This window comes from Podarcis vaucheri (assembly GCF_965113315.1).
Source record: "Podarcis vaucheri genome assembly, chromosome: 13".
Taxonomy (NCBI): domain Eukaryota; kingdom Metazoa; phylum Chordata; class Lepidosauria; order Squamata; family Lacertidae; genus Podarcis; species Podarcis vaucheri.
Genome location: NC_138751.1, coordinates 3,872,948 through 3,889,654, shown reverse-complemented (window position 1 = coordinate 3,889,654; position 16,707 = coordinate 3,872,948). Strand labels below are relative to the sequence as shown.

Genomic DNA, 16,707 nt, shown 5'->3' with positions numbered 1-16,707 from the left:
TAAAACGGCTGTTTAAAGCAATCGGATAACAATTAAGGTCAGCAATAAGCTTAATTTGTTTTTAAACACGTGCAAACATTCCATATACCTGGGTAAGCTTGCCTAAACAAAAATGGTTTTTTGGTAATTGCTTTATTAGAACATTTTCTTGGTAGCAATAGTACATAAAGCATCTGTTCTCAGTTCATAGCGTCCTTCATACATTGAATGTGAAACATTACTGTTAGGGGTTTGGGGGAAAATAGAAGTGGGGAGAAAAAGGGGGGCAGAGAAAGTAAACTTTCATCTATCTATCTATCATCTATCATCTGCCTGCCTGCCTGTCTATAATTTGCCTGGAAAAGAGCACAAAAAAGGTCCCTGCCTGGCGTCAATAGGCAGGGAGTTCCATAGTTTAGCTGCTGCTATGCTTAAAAGGCTGATTTCGTACAAATAATAATAACAATAATAATTTATTATTTATACCCCGCCCATCTGGCTGGGCTTCCCCAGCCACTCTGGGCGGCTTCCAACAAAATATTAAAATACAGTAATACATCAAACATTAAAAGCTTCCCTAAAGAGGGCTGCCTTCAGATGTCTTCTAAAAGTCAGATAAATGTTTATTTCCTTGACATCTGGTGGGAGGGCGTTCCACAGGGCAGGTGCCACCACCAAGAAGGCCCTCTGCCTGGTTCCCTGTAACCTCACTTCTCGCCAGAAGGCCCTCGGAGCTGGACCTCAGTGTCTGGGCAGAACGATGGGGGTGGAGACGCTCCTTCAGGTCTACTGGGCCTTTGAGGCCATTTAGGGCTTTCAAGGTCAGCACCAACACTTTGAATTGTGCTTGGAAACGTCCTGGGAGCCAATTTAGGTCTTTCAAGACCGGTGTTATGTGGTCTCGGTGGCCGCTCCCAGTCCCCAGTCTAGCTGCCACATTCTGGATTAGTTGTAGTTTCCAAGTCACCTTCAAAGGTAGCCCCACGTAGAGTGCATGGCAGTAGTCCAAGCGGGAGATACCTAGAGGATGTGGAGCAGGGATTGTGTGTCACCTGCAGTCCTGCCGGTTCTGCAAATCAAGGTGTTATCCTGGATATCCTTCCCTCCCTGACTTCCACGCGGCATTTTCTAGGGGAAAGGTCAGGTTATTTAATCTCCGATTTGGGAAGTATGTAGGGGAAAGGTGAGCTGTCACCAGCCGAGCCCCAGGCGCCCTGGCGATGTGGCTGCAAAAGGAGGATTGCTCATCCCACTTGCGTTGGAATTCCTGGAACAAAGCGGCTGGGATCCCGCCAGGATTTCCCTCTGCAGTCCCCTTCCCACTGCAGGGCTGATTTCAGGTTCGGCTCCAGTCTGAACCAGTAAGAGGGACTGTGCCGGGTTCGGCCGGAGGACCAGCTCCCTGCTCCCAGCAGTGGGCAGGCTGAATCATAGTACAGCGGACGCTCGGGTTGCAAACGTGATCCGTGTGGGAAGCATGTTAGCAACCCGCAGAGGGCTGCTTTCAGATGTCTTCTAAAAGTCAGGTACAGTGGTACCTCAGGTTACATACGCTTCAGGTTACAGACTCCGCTAACCCAGAAATAGTACCTTGGGTTAAGAACTTTGCTTCAGGATGAGAACAGAAAGCGTGCTCCGGTGGCACGGCAGCAGCAAGAGGCCTCATTACCTAAAGTGGTGCTTCAGGTTAAGAACAGTTTCAGGTTAAGAGCGGACCTCTGGGACGAATTAAGTACTTAACCTGAGGTACCACTGTAGTTGTTTATTTCCTTGACATCTGGTGGGAGGGCGTTCCACAGGGCAGGCGCCACCACCGAGAAGGCCCTCTGCCTGGTTCCCTGTAACCTCACTTCTCGCAGGGAGGGAACCGCCAGAAGGCCCTCGGAGCTGGATCTCAGTGTCCGGGCAGAACGATGGGGGTGGAGACGCTCCTTCAGGTCTACTGGACCGAGGCTGTTTGTATCAGGTATACTGATAACAGTATACAGTATCAGGTATACTGGGCTGACAACAGTTGGCAACGGCATACCCAGGCATGAGTTACCTGCTTTATGTGTGGGGTTTTTTTAAAATTAATTATCTTTATTTACACATTAAAAATTACACATAATCAAACACATTATTCTGTTATGAAAGAAAAAAATCACACAAAAAGAAAATAGAAAAGAAAAAAGAGAAAAGAAGTAGAAAAGAGAAGAAAAAATGGAAAGAAAGTTAAACGAAAAACCTTATCAAAGACATACAGTTTAAGAAATACAAACCATCATCGACATTGCTATAAACATATATTTCCAGTAAGAAGTCCTTTTATCTTCACCTGATCAATTTCTCATTGCTACTCTTATTTTCTTATCTACGCCTAATCTCTGGTTTTATTCCCTGGTTTGTTAATGACTCCCTTCTATGCATTTCCTAACTTCTCATATCTTAAAATTTCTGCGTCCGTTCTTGTTCTGCGGAAGACCATTCTCTTAACTCTGGAATTTAGTCTATGTTCAATCAAGAGTAATCATTGGGAACATATTTCATCATCTAATTTTTTTTAAAAACATCCCATTCTGCTTTGATTCTCGGCTGAGGTCCTTCTGTTGACTGGTCAGCAGGTTGATAAGTCAGCAAAGCTTTTTATATATAATTTCTCTAGCCGGAAAGCCTTTAACACCAAATAACGTTCTTGTCACTTTTTGCAGGCCGTGCTGGATAAATCGAGTGCTAAGTCCGACGCAGTTTCCCAAGCGATACCGGAAAAGAAACCTTTAATTGCAGTAGGTGCTTTTTCCCTATTTGGGGGCGGGGACGACGACAGGGAATTGATGGTGGGGAAGATATTCAGCAGATTGAATTGAATTTTTGGAAAAACAAAGACAGGGACTTGGGTAGTCTCCTGGTTCTCTGACCTGCCACCCCAATTTTGAGGGAAAATGCTGTCCTGAAAAATCAGGAGTCGTTTATTGCTGTGCAAACCCCTGACCTCCCCACTGCCTTGAGCTTCCAGGATGTTACGGGGTATTCACAAACGTTCGTTCTCTGTGCTCGAAGGGCGGTGGGGGAGAGGGCTGCCTGAGCAAGGGCCCCCAAGCGTTTTGGGACGTAACGGGTTGAAAGGCTGACTTTTAAATTAAATTAACTGCCCTTTTCAATGTGCCGGGCGAGGGGGGGGTTAATAATCATAATCATAATAAATTTTTATTTATACCCCACCCTCCCTGGCCAGAGCCGGGCTTAGGGTGGCTAACGCCAGTAAAATTACAATTAAAAATAAAAATAAAAAGTAAACCAATTTAAAATACAGTTTAAAATATAATTGGATTGTTTTTGTTCTTATTTTTAATATATTGCAATTTTGTGTTGTGTTGCCCTGAGATCTATGGGCATAGGGCAGTGTGCAAATTTAATATATGGTGATAATTCTTCTGCAACCCCCCCACCCTATTCACCATGAGAGGGCCTTTTCCTGGTCTCCGCCACCGTACACGGTTAGGCAGGTGGTATCCAAGGCCAAAGCCTTTTTTCATGTCCTGTCTTTGGAATACCTTAAGAATGTAAGGATTGCCGTGCCGGATCAGGCCAGAGTCCCAGCTAGGCCGGCACTCTGTTCTCGCCGGGGCCACCCTGATGCACATTATCAGAAACCCCCGAGCAGGATCCGAACACAAGACCCTCTCCCCTCCTGTGGTTTCCAGCGACTGGCGTCGAAAGCAACTTTCCCTCCGACAGCGGAGCCGTTTTCCAAAAATATAGCTAAATGTAAATTAACAAATATAATTAAATGGGCTGATAAGGGTGTGAGCGCGACAGCCCTGGCAGCTAATTATAGGGCAGGTATAATTCCAAAACGTACGCGCGTGGGCGTTTCTGCACCGGCGAAAGTTGGCTGGTATTAATATATCCCCTGCCTCTATTCTCCTTTGCAGAGAGAGACGTGGTTTAAATTTATGTCGGTCTGCATGCGGCTGTCGGTTGTGAGCTACCGCAGTAGCATCTGAACCGACATGGGCTGTTTTTGTTACGCAGAGTGAGGCCCTCTGGTCCAGGCTGGCTGGCTGGTTCTCCAGGGTCTCTGATTTCTCCTTCCAAGCCCTTCACGGAGGTGGCAGGATTTGAACCCGAGACCTTATGCTGGCCATGCAGGTGCCTTTCCCGCCAGATTCCTAAGAGTGAGAGGAAAACCTGCTGGATCAAGCCCATGGCCCAGCCAGCCCAGGATCCTGTGCTCACAGTGGCCAACCACGTGCAGGATCCGATCGCAAGAGCCCTTTTCCCTCCTCCTGTGGCTTCCAGCGACCGATATTTTTATATACATACATAATTTTTATTAATAACATTCCAATTGGTAACAGATCAAGTCAAATCTTGCCACATCATAATGCAAATATACCCACAACGTAACTGGCTGTGTTTAACTATATAAATTCTTTATACATCATATAAACATAACTCTTTTGACATTATCTAATTGAGCAGAAGCAATTAAGGACCAACATTTAGAACAGGAAATACAAATAGATCAGTTCTTATATACGTAATTGTCCAAATGGAAGCTTTTTGTGTTCCACGTATGTCTTAGCGCATACAAGTGTCAAACGTAACAACTTTAAGGAGCAGTACTCGCAAAAGATGGAACTTTTCTTTGTAATGTTCCACAACTGCCTTTGCAAAGTACGGTTGTTGTATGCAGCTGCTGAATGCAGGTATCAGACGAAGGATACGAAAGATCTTAACATGTGCCTTTGCAAAATATAGTTGCTGTTATGCCGGTGTCAGTCGAAAGAACTTAAACGTGACAAGGATTCCCGGAATAATACTTTCTTTTGCCTTGCCGGGCTTCGTTAGCCGTGCATAATCATAATACAAAAAAATTAAGCCAGTTATATATTCCAAATTAAATAATTTAATGGGACTTCCCATGTTCTTGCTGTCGGGAGAAAGTTTCTTTCACTTCTCTTGTTTTTTCCAGTTTCATAATTCCACTCTTGACCTTTGTCTTATCATTGCAATCGCTGGTGTATGACTTTCTATCATATTTCTCAAGTGCGTATGTCTATTAACCTGCAAGAGGCCTTTTTATTCCGTCTTGTTATCCATTCGTTGATTTTCCGCTTGTCCTCCCTTCATTCCACAGTTTTATCTTCAAGCTCTGGGCTCTCTTTCGTTTGAGTTAGGCGCAGCAGTCTTTCAGATCTTTTAACAAGCTGATAGTCCAAATACGAGTTTTCCGTAGAAAAGCAATGTAGAAAAGAAAATCCTAGCTTGCTAGCCCCCGGGCCCTAGGGGAAGCTCGCAAAGACCAACAATTCACCCTCATTTTCACATTAATCCATATACAAAAGCAGATGCAGCTTTTGGTGTGAAATACTAAAAATGAAGATCATGGCCACTGGTCCCATCACCTCCTGGTTGTATTCCATCGGTTGTCTTCAGCTCCCACTCATAGCCTCACAGCCTGTGCCATTATCTCATCCCAGCGACCAATATTGAGAAGTACCGTATTTTTCGCTCCATGACGCACCTTTTTCTTCCGAAAAAGTAAGGGAAAATGTCTGTGCGTCTTACGGAGCGAATGTGTGGTCCCTGGAGCTGAATGGCCTAGGGGCAAAAAGCAGATAATGCTTTTTTTTTTTTTTTTTTTGAAAGAGGGAAGTGGGTGTTGAAACAAAGCCGCTGATCGGTTCAGGGAGAGAGATAAGGGACGCTAGAGATAAAGGAGGCTGCCTGGGAGGGTGGTGGTAAAGACAGCAAACTTGCAAAGGGGGGAAACAGGAAGACCAAAGCAATAAGGAGAGAAATGAGAGGAAAAGGAGGAGCAAAAAACTGCTCCAGCTAAGGAAAAGACACTAAGGCAAACAAGAGGGAAGGGAGTGTTGAAAGGAAACAGCTGATCGGTGGGATCAGGAGAGAGATAAGGGACTCTAGAGATAAAGGACCTGCCTGGGAGTGGGGAGGTAAAAGCCCATGGATCCTCAGGAATTTTGCATTGGGGTACCCCAAATTCACCATCAGATCACATAGCATGTCCATGGCTACAGCCTGCACCAAAAAAATCATGCACCCACTGTTGCGTGGGGCCGCAATAGCGCAAAAACGTGGTTACAAATCATGGATCCACATGCATCGTTTACCGAACGGCTTCCTTTTTAATCTGTCCTGAATACCTCCAACATTCAGCTTCTAGTGCTGTGAGAGAGGGAGAAAACGTTTGTTTCTTTCTCTGGGATATGCATGATTTTATCAAATTCCGTCATGCCGGCTCTCACTTGCATTTCCTCTAAATTTAAGAAGCCCCAAGTGTTGCAACTCTTCCTCTTGTTCTCCATCCAGGAGTCGAAGTCATTTGCCGTTGGGATGTTCAAGGGCCAGGTCAACACAGAACAAGTCTTCCCTTATCCTTCAGGTAAACACCAGGGGCTTGGAGAGGAGATGGGTTGGAGGACTTTAATGTTTGATGTATTACTGTGTTTTAGTTCGTTGGAGGCTGCCCAGAGTGGCTGAGTAACCTCGTCAGATGGCCAGCATGTAGATAATAATAATAATAATAATAATAATAATAATAATAATAATAATTAATAGTCCAGACTATTGGGAAATGATCCATAATGAATTGAAAAAAATGTTTAAAAGTACAGTGGTGCCTCGCAAGATGAAAAGAATCCGTTCTGTGATTCTCTTCGTCTTGCGGTTTTTTCGTCTTGTGAAGCAAGCCCATTGAAGGATTAGCGGATTAGCGCTATTAGCGGCTTTTAGCGGCTTATCGGTTCAGCTGATAAGCGGCTTAGCGGCTTAGAAAAAGGGGGGAGGGGAAAAAAACAGCAGGAACTTGCAAGACATTGTCCTCTTGCGAAGCAAGCCCATAGGAGATTCGTTTTGCGAAGCACCTCCAAAACGGAAAACCCTTTCGTCTAGCGAGTTTTCCGTCTTGCGAGGCATTCGTCTTGCGGGGCACCACTGTACTTTCCAAAGAAACCCGAGTCCTTTCTTTTGGAGATAATTCAGACTGAAATTCCCAGGTGTCAAAAAAGGTTATTTATGTATGCCATTACTGCTGCCCGTCCTTTGTCAGCCCAAAAATGGAAAACGAGCGAGGTCCCAACCAAAGAAGAATGGCAACTTAAGTTGACAGAATATGCCCAGCTTGCAGACATATAGAATGAGAGAACAAGAAGAAGATACTTTTAAAGAAGACTGGAAAACGTTTATTGACTATATGGGAAATAATTGTGTACAGCTGAAAACGCTGGCAGCATTAAGATCAATTCAGCAGTGTAAACAAGTTTTGATGGGTGCAATAATGGAATACAGTGGTGCCTCGCAAGACGAAAAGAATCCGTTCTGTGATTCTCTTCGCCTAGCGGTTTTTTCGTCTTGCGAAGCAAGCCCATTGAAGGATTAGCGGATTAGCGCTATTAGCGGCTTTTAGCAGCTTATCTGCTGATCGGATCAGCTGGTTAGCGGCTTAGCGGCTTAGAAAAAGGGGGGGGAGGAAAAAAAACAGCAGGAACTCGCAAGACATTGTCGTCTTGCGAAGCAAGCCCATAGGAGATTCGTTTTGCGAAGCACCTCCAAAACGGAAAACCCTTTCGTCTAGCGGGTTTTCCGTCTTGTGAGGCATTCGTCTTGCGGGGCACCACTGTACTGAATGGTGTCGTTTTTGTGAAATATGCAGGGATTTGTGATATGTAAAATGAACCATGGAAAGAGAAGAAGGGAAATCATTGGTATCTTAAGGATGTAAAATGGGTATTTTAAATTGTAAAACTGAAAACTTAATAAAATTATATACAGAAGGAAAGGAAAGGCAAATAACAATATTATAATAGCAATTCATACACCTGCCAGAAACCCAGCCCAAGACCCCCTTCATTTTGAGTCCTGGGTCTGCCTCATTCCCTGTACTTTTCTCCTGAGGACTAGGCACTTCAATCAGCGGCCCATTTTTGACCTAGTCCAGGCATCCCCAACCTTCGTCCCTCCAGATATTTTGGACTACAATTCCCATCATCCCTGATCACTGGTCCTGTTAGCTAGGGATCATGGGAGTTGTAGTCACAAAAAACATCTGGAGGGCCGAGTTTGGGGGTGCCTGACCTAGTCCTAGAGACCATGGGTAGGCAAACCTAGGCCCAAATCCAGGCCAATTGCCTTCTAAATCCGGCCCGCGGACGGTCCAGGAATCAGCGTGTTTTTACATGAGCGGAATATGTCCTTTTATTTAAAATGCATCTCTGGGTTATTTGTGGGGCACAGGAATTTGTTCATTATTTATTTTTCCAAAATATAGTCCGGCCCTCCACAAGGTCTGAGGGACAGTGGACCGGCCCCCTGCTGAAAAAGTTTGCTGACCCCTGAACTAGCCAAACAAATTTCTTAATCTCGCTTCCTTCTTCCGTAAAGGGCAAGGCAGAGGGAGGTCTGTGGGTTTGTGTTTTAAGTCTAAGAACGTTGGCTGAGGATAGGAAAGGCCAACTCTAGGTGTGCAGGGCTAAGTTGCCCCCTTTTCCTTAATAATAATAATTGATTATTTATACCCCACCCATCTGGGCGGCTTCCACCCATCTGGGCGGCTTCCAAACGAATATTAAAAACAGTGCGGCTTGGCGTGCAGTTAAGAGAATCCAGCCAGCCATCTCAGATGGGAAAAGCTTGGAGAGTCTAAAAAGCAGGAGGAGGCAAGGAAATCCAAATTGGTTCCGCCGCAAGGTGCATGTTGGGGTTTGGAAAAGCAGTTTGCTAGGAAGGCTAGCAGGCTAGCAGGGGCTGATGTTTTCCTTCCCTTCTCTTATTACAGTTCTAAATGAAGAGCAAGCCCAGACACTGAGAGAGCTGGTGGGCCCCGTCTCTCGGTTCTTTGAGGTGAGGACTCCCAGAATGGCATCTGTCTTAATAATAATAATTAATAATAATTTATTAGGGCAGGGCCAGAATTATGTGGGTGGGAATTGAGGAGAAATGGCAGGTTTTGTCTGAACCTTGAGGGACACATTCCCTTGGTCCTGTATATCTGAAAGAGCGTCTCCACCCCCATCGTTCAGCCCGGACACTGAGATCCAGCGCCGAGGGCCTTCTGGCGGTTCCCTCACTGCGAGAAGTGTGGCTACAGGGAACCAGACAGAGGGCCTTCTCGGTGGTGGCGCCCGCCCTGTGGAACTCCCTCCCACCAGATGTCAAAGAGATAAATAATTACCTGACATTCAGAAGACATCTTAAGGCAGCCCTGTTCAGGGAAGTTTTTAATATGTAACGCTGTACTGTTTTTAACACTGATTGGGAGCCGCCCAGAGTGGCTGGGGAAACTCAGCCAGATGGGCGGGGTATAAATAATAAATTATTATTATTATTATTCCCAACAGTGAGGGGAAACGCAGAATGGGTTTAAATCACAGATAGGCAAACTTGGGCTGGATCCGGCCCAATCGCCTTCTAAATCCGGCTTGCAGAAGGTCCGGGAATCAGTGTGTTTTTACATGAGTAGAATGTGTCCCTTTATTTAAAATGCATCTCTGGGTTATTTGTGAGGCATAGGAATTCGTTCATTTCCTCCCCTCCCAAAAATATAGTCCGCCCCCCCACAAGGTTGGAGGGATGGTGAACCGGCCCCCTGCTGAAAAAGTTTGCTGACCCCTGGTTTAAATAGATGCTTTCCCCATCATCTGACTCTCCCTCCCTCCCTCTCTCCACCAGGAGGTGAACGACCCGGCCAAAAATGATGCGCTGGAGAAAGTGGAGGACAAGACCATGGAAGGCCTCAAGGCGCTGGGAGCTTTTGGCTTGCAAATCCCCGTCGAGCTCGGGGGGCTGGGGCTCAGCAACACCCAGGTGAGGCTCGAGGGCTGGCGCCCCCCCCCATCCTTCCCCTAAATGCTACCAGACTCGGAGGGAAGCCTAGGAACATAGTTGTCAATCGTCCTGTATTTGCCGGGAAACTCCCTTATCCCAGCGCCGTGTCCCGCTGCTGTCCCTTATTGATGATGTCCCTTAAATTTCCCGGGTTTCAAAGGAAGCAGCTCCTCTCCCTCCCTGCCGGCCAGGGAGGAGGGAGGCTCCAACTGTGTTGCTTGGCTGCCTGGCCCGCCCCCCTCCGGCCTCCTCTCACCAGCCTCGGCCCCCGGGAACCCCTCCCCGCTGGGACTGAGGAGCCTTGAGAGGAGAGCGAGGGCAACCATAGAGAAAGCAATTCAGAGAGAGGAGGCAGAGGCGCAGGCAGGTGTTCCAAGGGCTAACCATAGAGGGGGAAAGCGGAGGAAGGACCGCAAGTGCTTCTCCCATAGATTTGTAGTGGTAGACTAGCATAGATGGTCTGATTTGCGGGTTTACTTTGGGTGCTATTTCCCCCCCCCTCCTCCCGCCCCACCTGATGGAATTGAGAGCTGCAGATGGAGCACGAGAGAAAAGATACAGAACTGCAGCAGCATCTTCATAGCTTGGACTTCGTTTTGCACGAAAAGTGGTTGCTGCTTGTAGTTATTTAATTGCAGTGTTTCATCAGCTGGTGTCTTGAGCAGCAACCTCTGGAAACGAAGGGCTAAAACCCAGCACTGCTCTCCCAAATTATCTGGTCCCTTTTAACTTCGTATTTCAGCTGGTTGACTAAAATCCCTTATTTTGGCTGCTGGTCCCTTATTTTCAAATCTGTAAGCTGACAGCTATGCCTAGGAAGGAAACGACATGGAGGTTTGTGAGCTTAGAGGGATTTCCTGCTGCTCTGTGCAGCCATTGGCCAAGTTGCTGTGATGTCATGGAATGTTCTCAGACATTGTCCTTTCAGGGATGGGGGGTGGCTTTCCTGCTTTGAGGAAGGCTGAGCTTTCTCGCAACTGAGAAAAATGCGCTTTGCCCATGCTCAGAGGCGAGAGAGAGAGAGCTTTGAATGCTTCACGGCTGACACCCCTTCTTTTTCTCTCTTCCCGTCACAGTATGCACGAATGGTGGAGGTCGTCGGCATGCACGACCTGGGGGTGGGCATCACCTTGGGGGCCCACCAGTCGATCGGGTTTAAGGGCATCCTCCTCTACGGCACCAAGGAGCAGAAGGAAAAGTACCTCCCCAAATTGGCAACAGGTAAGGGGTCGTGGCCTGGGCGGGGGGAGCTGAGGGGCAGAGACATCATGACCAGTGGCAGGCGATGGGGAGGAGGGGCAGAATAAGGGACAAAGGAAGGAAGTTGAGGGAGGGAAGTGCACCCTGCAACACGGTCCCTCCTGCTGCGCGAATCCCCGCTTCAAAGGTTCCTCACTTCACAAGTTCCCCCTTTCGCCGCCCAACATCCCAGTGGGGCCATTCAGCTGCCTAAATTCCCTTTCATCATGGTGTTTGCGTGTTTTTCGTGTGTGCACGAGGATGGGTTGTGTTATTATTTTTATGTTTTGAAATAAACTTTCAACAAAATCCATGTACAGTCATACCTCTGGTTGCGAACGTGATCCTTGCGGGAGGCATGTTCGCAACCGAGCACTGAAACCCGGAAGTAACCCATTCCGGGTTCGGTGCAGTCCGCAACCTGAAAACGCGCAACCCGCAGCGTTCGCAACCCGAGGTATGACTGTAGCGAGATCTCTCTGAATCTCACGATTACCTCCCTTCCATGGGTCCTAGTGTCAATATTTACATCTGCATATCAGTCCGTTATCCACATTTTTTATCCATCTAAATCATGGATAGGTAAACGAAGGCCCAGGGGGTTGGATCCGGCCCAATCGCCTTTTCAATCTGGCCCGCGGACGGTCTGGGAATCAGTGTGTTTTTACGAGAGTAGAATGTGTCCTTTTATTTAAAATGCATCTCTGGGTTATTTGTGGTGCATAGGAATTCGTTAATTCCCCCCCCTTCAAAATATAGTCCGGCCCCCAACAAGGTCTGAGGGACAGTGGACCGGCCCCCTGCTAAAAACGTTTGCTAACCACTAGACTAAAGTGTTCATAGTCTTTGTTACCTTGCAAGTGAGATTAGAATCCTGCTAGTGTTTCCTCTGCTTACAGTGGGAAATAAATTATATACACCCCCCCTTTCTTTTTTAAAAGTTCTTATCTTCTTGGTTCCTGAGCTTTCCAGTTAATTTGGCCATTTCGGCTAGTCCATCAACTTGGTTTGTCGTTCTTCCCTGGTCGGGATTTTTTCTTCTTTCCCATCCGGGTTCTGTTATTTGGATCACGAGGGTTGAGGCATGCTTATATTGCACAAAACTTGGAAGCCGCTTCAGACCTTGTAGGCAAAGGTGGCTGTGTGTATTTTGGGTGCCTCTGTCTTCCCATGACGACCCCCCTTTTTAAAAATAAAATAAACTAAAACCCTCTAGGTGAGACCATTGCTGCGTACTGCCTGACGGAACCCACTAGCGGCTCGGACGCAGCGTCCATCCGATCCACAGCTGAGATCAGCCCCTGCGGCACTTACTACACTCTCAACGGGAGCAAGATTTGGATCAGGTGAGTTGGGGGCCAGCCTGGGTGGGTGGGTAGGTGGAGGAGGAGGAGGAGGAGGCACGGATTGGGGCAGGGTGGGGGGGGAGTGTTTGCCACCCACCTTGGAGCAGAGGTTTCACAAGAAAGAGCCTTGAACCTGCCGCACTTCTCGTTGGAAAACACCCCCTTCCTCAGTATATTTTGAATAATTTTTATACTGCCGCTTTTGATCATATATTACTACTACTACTACTATTATTATTTATTGAATATATATACCGCCCTATACCCAGAGGTCTCAGGGAGGTTCACATAAAAAGATCACAGTGTGAAAAATTAAAATAAAAGCAATGACCCAATAATACAGCCCCCCAAAAGAGCCACATTTTAAAAGGGTATGGGATGTTGATCAGGTCGACCAAAGGCCTGGTTAAAAAGGAATGTGTTTTTATATCTATATATCTATATCTATATCTATATCTATATCTGTATCTGTATCTGTATCTGTATCTGTATCTGTATCTGTATCTATATCTATACAGTGGTGCCCCGCAAGATGAATGCCTCGCAAGACGGAAAACTCGCTAGACGAAAGAGTTTTCCGTTTTGGAGGTGCTTCGCAAAACGAATCTCCTATGGGCTTGCTTCGCAAGACGAAAATGTCTTGCGAGTTCCTGCGGGGTTTTTTCCTTCCCCCCCCTTTTTCTAAGCCGCTAAGCCGCTTATCAGCTGATCTGATCAGCAGATAAGCCGCTAAAAGCCGCTAATAGCGCTAATCCGCTAATCTGTCAATGGGCTTGCTTCGCAAGCCGAAAAAACCGCTAGACGAAGAGAATCACAGAACGGATTCTTTTCGTCTTGCGAGGCACCACTGTATCTATATATCTATTGATCTATCTATCTCAATGTGTGTATGTGTATTAAGACACACACACACACACATATATTTACTGACCTGTATTATTATTTTATTATTTAAATAAAGGGATGCGGGTGGCGCTGTGGGCTAAAGCCTCAACGCCTAGGGCTTGCCGATCGAAAGGTCGGCGGTTCGAATCCCCGCGGCGGGGTGCGCTCCCGTTGTTCGGTCCCAGCGCCTGCCCACCTAGCAGTTCGAAAGCACCCCTGGGTGCAAGTAGATAAATAGGTACCGCTTACCAGCGGGAAGGTAAACGGCGTTCCGTGTGCGGCTCTGGCTCGCCAGAGCAGCGATGTCACGCTGGCCACGTGACCCGGAAGTGTCCCCGGACAGCGCTGGCCCCCGGCCAATAAATGTGAGATGGGCGCACAAACCCCACAGTCTGTCAAGACTGGCCCATTCGGGCAGGGGTACCTTTACCTTTACCTTTATTATTATTTTTGGATGAATCCCCCCCCCAGTATTTTTCGCTCTACAGGATGCACCTGACCACAGGACGCACCTTGTTTTACAACAAGAAAAAACATTCTCCCCCTCTCTGCTCAGCGCCCCTTCAGTGAAGCGGCAGGAGAAATGGAGCCCGTTCCATTTCTCCTCCCGCTTGGCTGAAGGGGCACTGCGCAGCTCTCCCTCTCTGCTGAAGCCGGGAGAGTCAGCAAAAGGAACCCGAAGCCTCCGAGCACAGCAGGAACTCGTGCTGCAATCCGAAGGCTTCAGGCGGCTATCCCTGAAGCCTGGAGAGCCAGAGAGGTCAGTGCGCACCGACCCCTCTCGCTCTCCAGGCTTCAGTGATAGCAATGCAAAGCCTCCAGAGCGCTCCCTCTGTGCTTCGGAGGCTTCGCGTTGCTATCGCTGAAGCCCAGGAGCCTGCATTCGCTCCATAGGACGCACACACATTTCTCCTTAATTTTTGGAGGGGAAAAAGTGCGTACCATAGAGCGAAAAATACGGTATATTAATATAGACCTTCAAATGTGAGCTTGGAGGCTTGCCTGTGGTCCTGCAGTTACGAGTGCCAACCCCCCCCCCCGGCGAATCCTGACTGGCAAATCTCTTGCAGCAACGGCGGCCTTGCGGATATATTCACCGTTTTCGCAAAAACGAAGATAAGGGACGAGGCGACTGGGGAAGTGAAGGACAAGATCACGGCCTTCATAGTGGAGCGGGCCTTTGGGGGCGTCACGCGGTGAGTAGGATCGGAGCAAGCCACCTCACTCCAGCTTCGGCTTATTCCTCTACCCGGGCCAGTATTGCCTGCTCTGGCTCTCAGCTGCTCTCCAGATTCTTAGGCCACGCACAGGAGGAGAGATTCCTGACTCTGCTCACTGGAGATTGAACTTGGAAGCTTCTGCATTTAAAAAACAAGGAATTTACAAGAATGCCTGCAAATGATACGTATGTGAACATTTAAAATTGGGAACTCTCCACTAACTTATTACAGGAAGATGCTTCCTTAATTGTCAGTGCTTGGCGACGTAGAAAAATTTCCTGCAGGCATTTAAAGGTTAAAACCCATTGACTGTATTTTTCCTTGTACAAGACTGTATTTTTTTCCTATTTTTTAAGTTTAAAATTGGGGATTGTCTTATACATGGATAGTGCATAGGGGGGAACTGGCAATCCCCCCCAAAAGCTCAGCAACTCTGGCCAATCATCCCCCTCCAAAAAAGTTTTAACAGCTCTGGGCAATCTCCCCACATTTTTTTAATTTGGAGCCCCCCAAAATAGGGGTCGTCTTATACACAGGGGCGTGTTATACACAGAAAAATATGATATTTATCTCGCCCCTCTCCAGCGGACCCCCAGAGAAGAAGATGGGCATCAAGGCATCCAACACGGCCGAGGTCCACTTTGACGGGTGCCGTGTCCCTGTCGAGAATGTCATAGGGGCCCCTGGCTCTGGGTTCAAGGTAGCCATGAATATCCTGAACAACGGGCGGTTTGGCATGGCTGCTGCCACGGCCGGCACCATGCGGGGGCTGATCAGCAAAGCGGTGAGTGAAACCTTTGGTTTGTTGAGTTGGAAAGGGACCCCCCCTTTTCCAATTTTTTTAATGCTTGATGTTTTAGCGTGTTCTTATATCTGCTAGGAGACGCAGGTGGCGCTGTGGGTTAAACCACAGAGCCTAGGATTTGCCAATCAGAAGGTTGGCGGTTCAAATCCCCGCGACGGAGTGAGCTCCCGTTGCTCAGTCCCTGCTCCTGCCAACCTAGCAGTTCAAAAGCACGTCAAAGTGCAAGTAGATCAATAGGTACCGCTCCGGTAGGAAGGGAAATGGCGTTTCCGTGCGCTGCTCTGGTTCGCCAGAAGCGGCTTAGTCATGCTGGCCACATGACCCGGAAGCTGTACGCCGGCTCCCTCGGCCAGTAAAGCGAGATGAGCGCCGCAACCCCAGAGTCAGCCACGACTGGACCTAATGGTCAGGCATCCCTTTACCTTTACCCCTTATGGCTTTGATCTATAGGCTACCACTAAAATGAGGCTTCATTTTAAGCTGCATTTTAAACTGTATTCTAACTTATATTTTAATCCACTGGTTTTTTTTAATGTTTTTACTATATTTATATTCAGTGTTAGGTGTCCTGAGCCAGGACTTGGCCGGGGAGGGCAGGGTATAAATATATTATTATTAGTATTATTAGTATTATTATTAATAATAATATTATTATTATCCAAAAAGGTGAACTACGCAGCAAACAGGACCCAGTTTGGAGACAAAATCCACAACTTCGAGGGAATTCAGGAGAAACTGGCTCGCATGGCAGTTCTACAATATGTGACAGAGGTGAGCGCAAAGGCGAAAGTGATCTGACACATGGGGTTGGGGCAGCGATGCGCCAACTGCTGTGGCGTGCTGAAAAAGCGCACTGCTCAGCACCAAAGCTCCCCTACTGCAGCCCGTCCTGACCCACCACCTTCCCCCAGCCTGGCAACGCGCCTTTAAATCTTTGCTTCTTAAGGACTAGGAACTTGAGAAGAACGTCAGGAGGATCCCTGCAGTGAGATCAGGCCAAAGCCCATCTAGCCCAGTTTCATGTTCTCACAGTGGCCAACCGGGGGGGCGGGGATGAGTGCAACTGAATACCCCAAAGGGTTGTAAACTGAGAGGTGAAATTAACAGGACGCACCCAGAAGCTGTTAGTTTCAGCGCATCCTGTTACGACGCAGACTTTTTCAAAACAGTGATGGAGCAGAGCGTGGGTAGGCAAACTAAGGCCCGGAGGCCGGATCCGGCCCAGTCGCCTTCTAAATCCGGCCTGCGGATGGTCTGGGAATCAGCGTGTTTTTACATGAGTAGAAATGTGCCCTTTTCTTTAAAATGCATCTTTGGCTTACAGTGGTACCTCGGGTTACATACACTTCAGGTTACACACTCCACTAACCCAGAAATAGTGCTTCAGGTTAAGAACTTTGCT

The 16,707-nt window shown here is 47.5% G+C and overlaps 1 protein-coding gene and 1 long non-coding RNA gene across 2 annotated transcripts in view; one reads left to right on the top strand and one right to left on the bottom strand.

Annotated features, from left to right (window-relative positions):
• The window catches only part of LOC309518154, a 214,594-nt gene that overhangs the window by 50,298 nt on the left and 147,589 nt on the right, over positions 1-16,707 (bottom strand). The window lies entirely within an intron of this gene.
• ACADVL (acyl-CoA dehydrogenase very long chain) overlaps positions 1-16,707 on the top strand; it is a 31,969-nt gene that overhangs the window by 2,299 nt on the left and 12,963 nt on the right. The window contains exons 3-11 of the mRNA XM_082197669.1: positions 2,670-2,744; positions 6,298-6,370; positions 8,762-8,826; positions 9,655-9,789; positions 10,887-11,031; positions 12,266-12,395; positions 14,351-14,476; positions 15,086-15,284; positions 15,972-16,076. Coding sequence (XP_082053795.1) covers positions 2,670-2,744; positions 6,298-6,370; positions 8,762-8,826; positions 9,655-9,789; positions 10,887-11,031; positions 12,266-12,395; positions 14,351-14,476; positions 15,086-15,284; positions 15,972-16,076 — 1,053 coding nt within the window. The remainder of the gene's footprint in view (positions 1-2,669; positions 2,745-6,297; positions 6,371-8,761; positions 8,827-9,654; positions 9,790-10,886; positions 11,032-12,265; positions 12,396-14,350; positions 14,477-15,085; positions 15,285-15,971; positions 16,077-16,707) is intronic.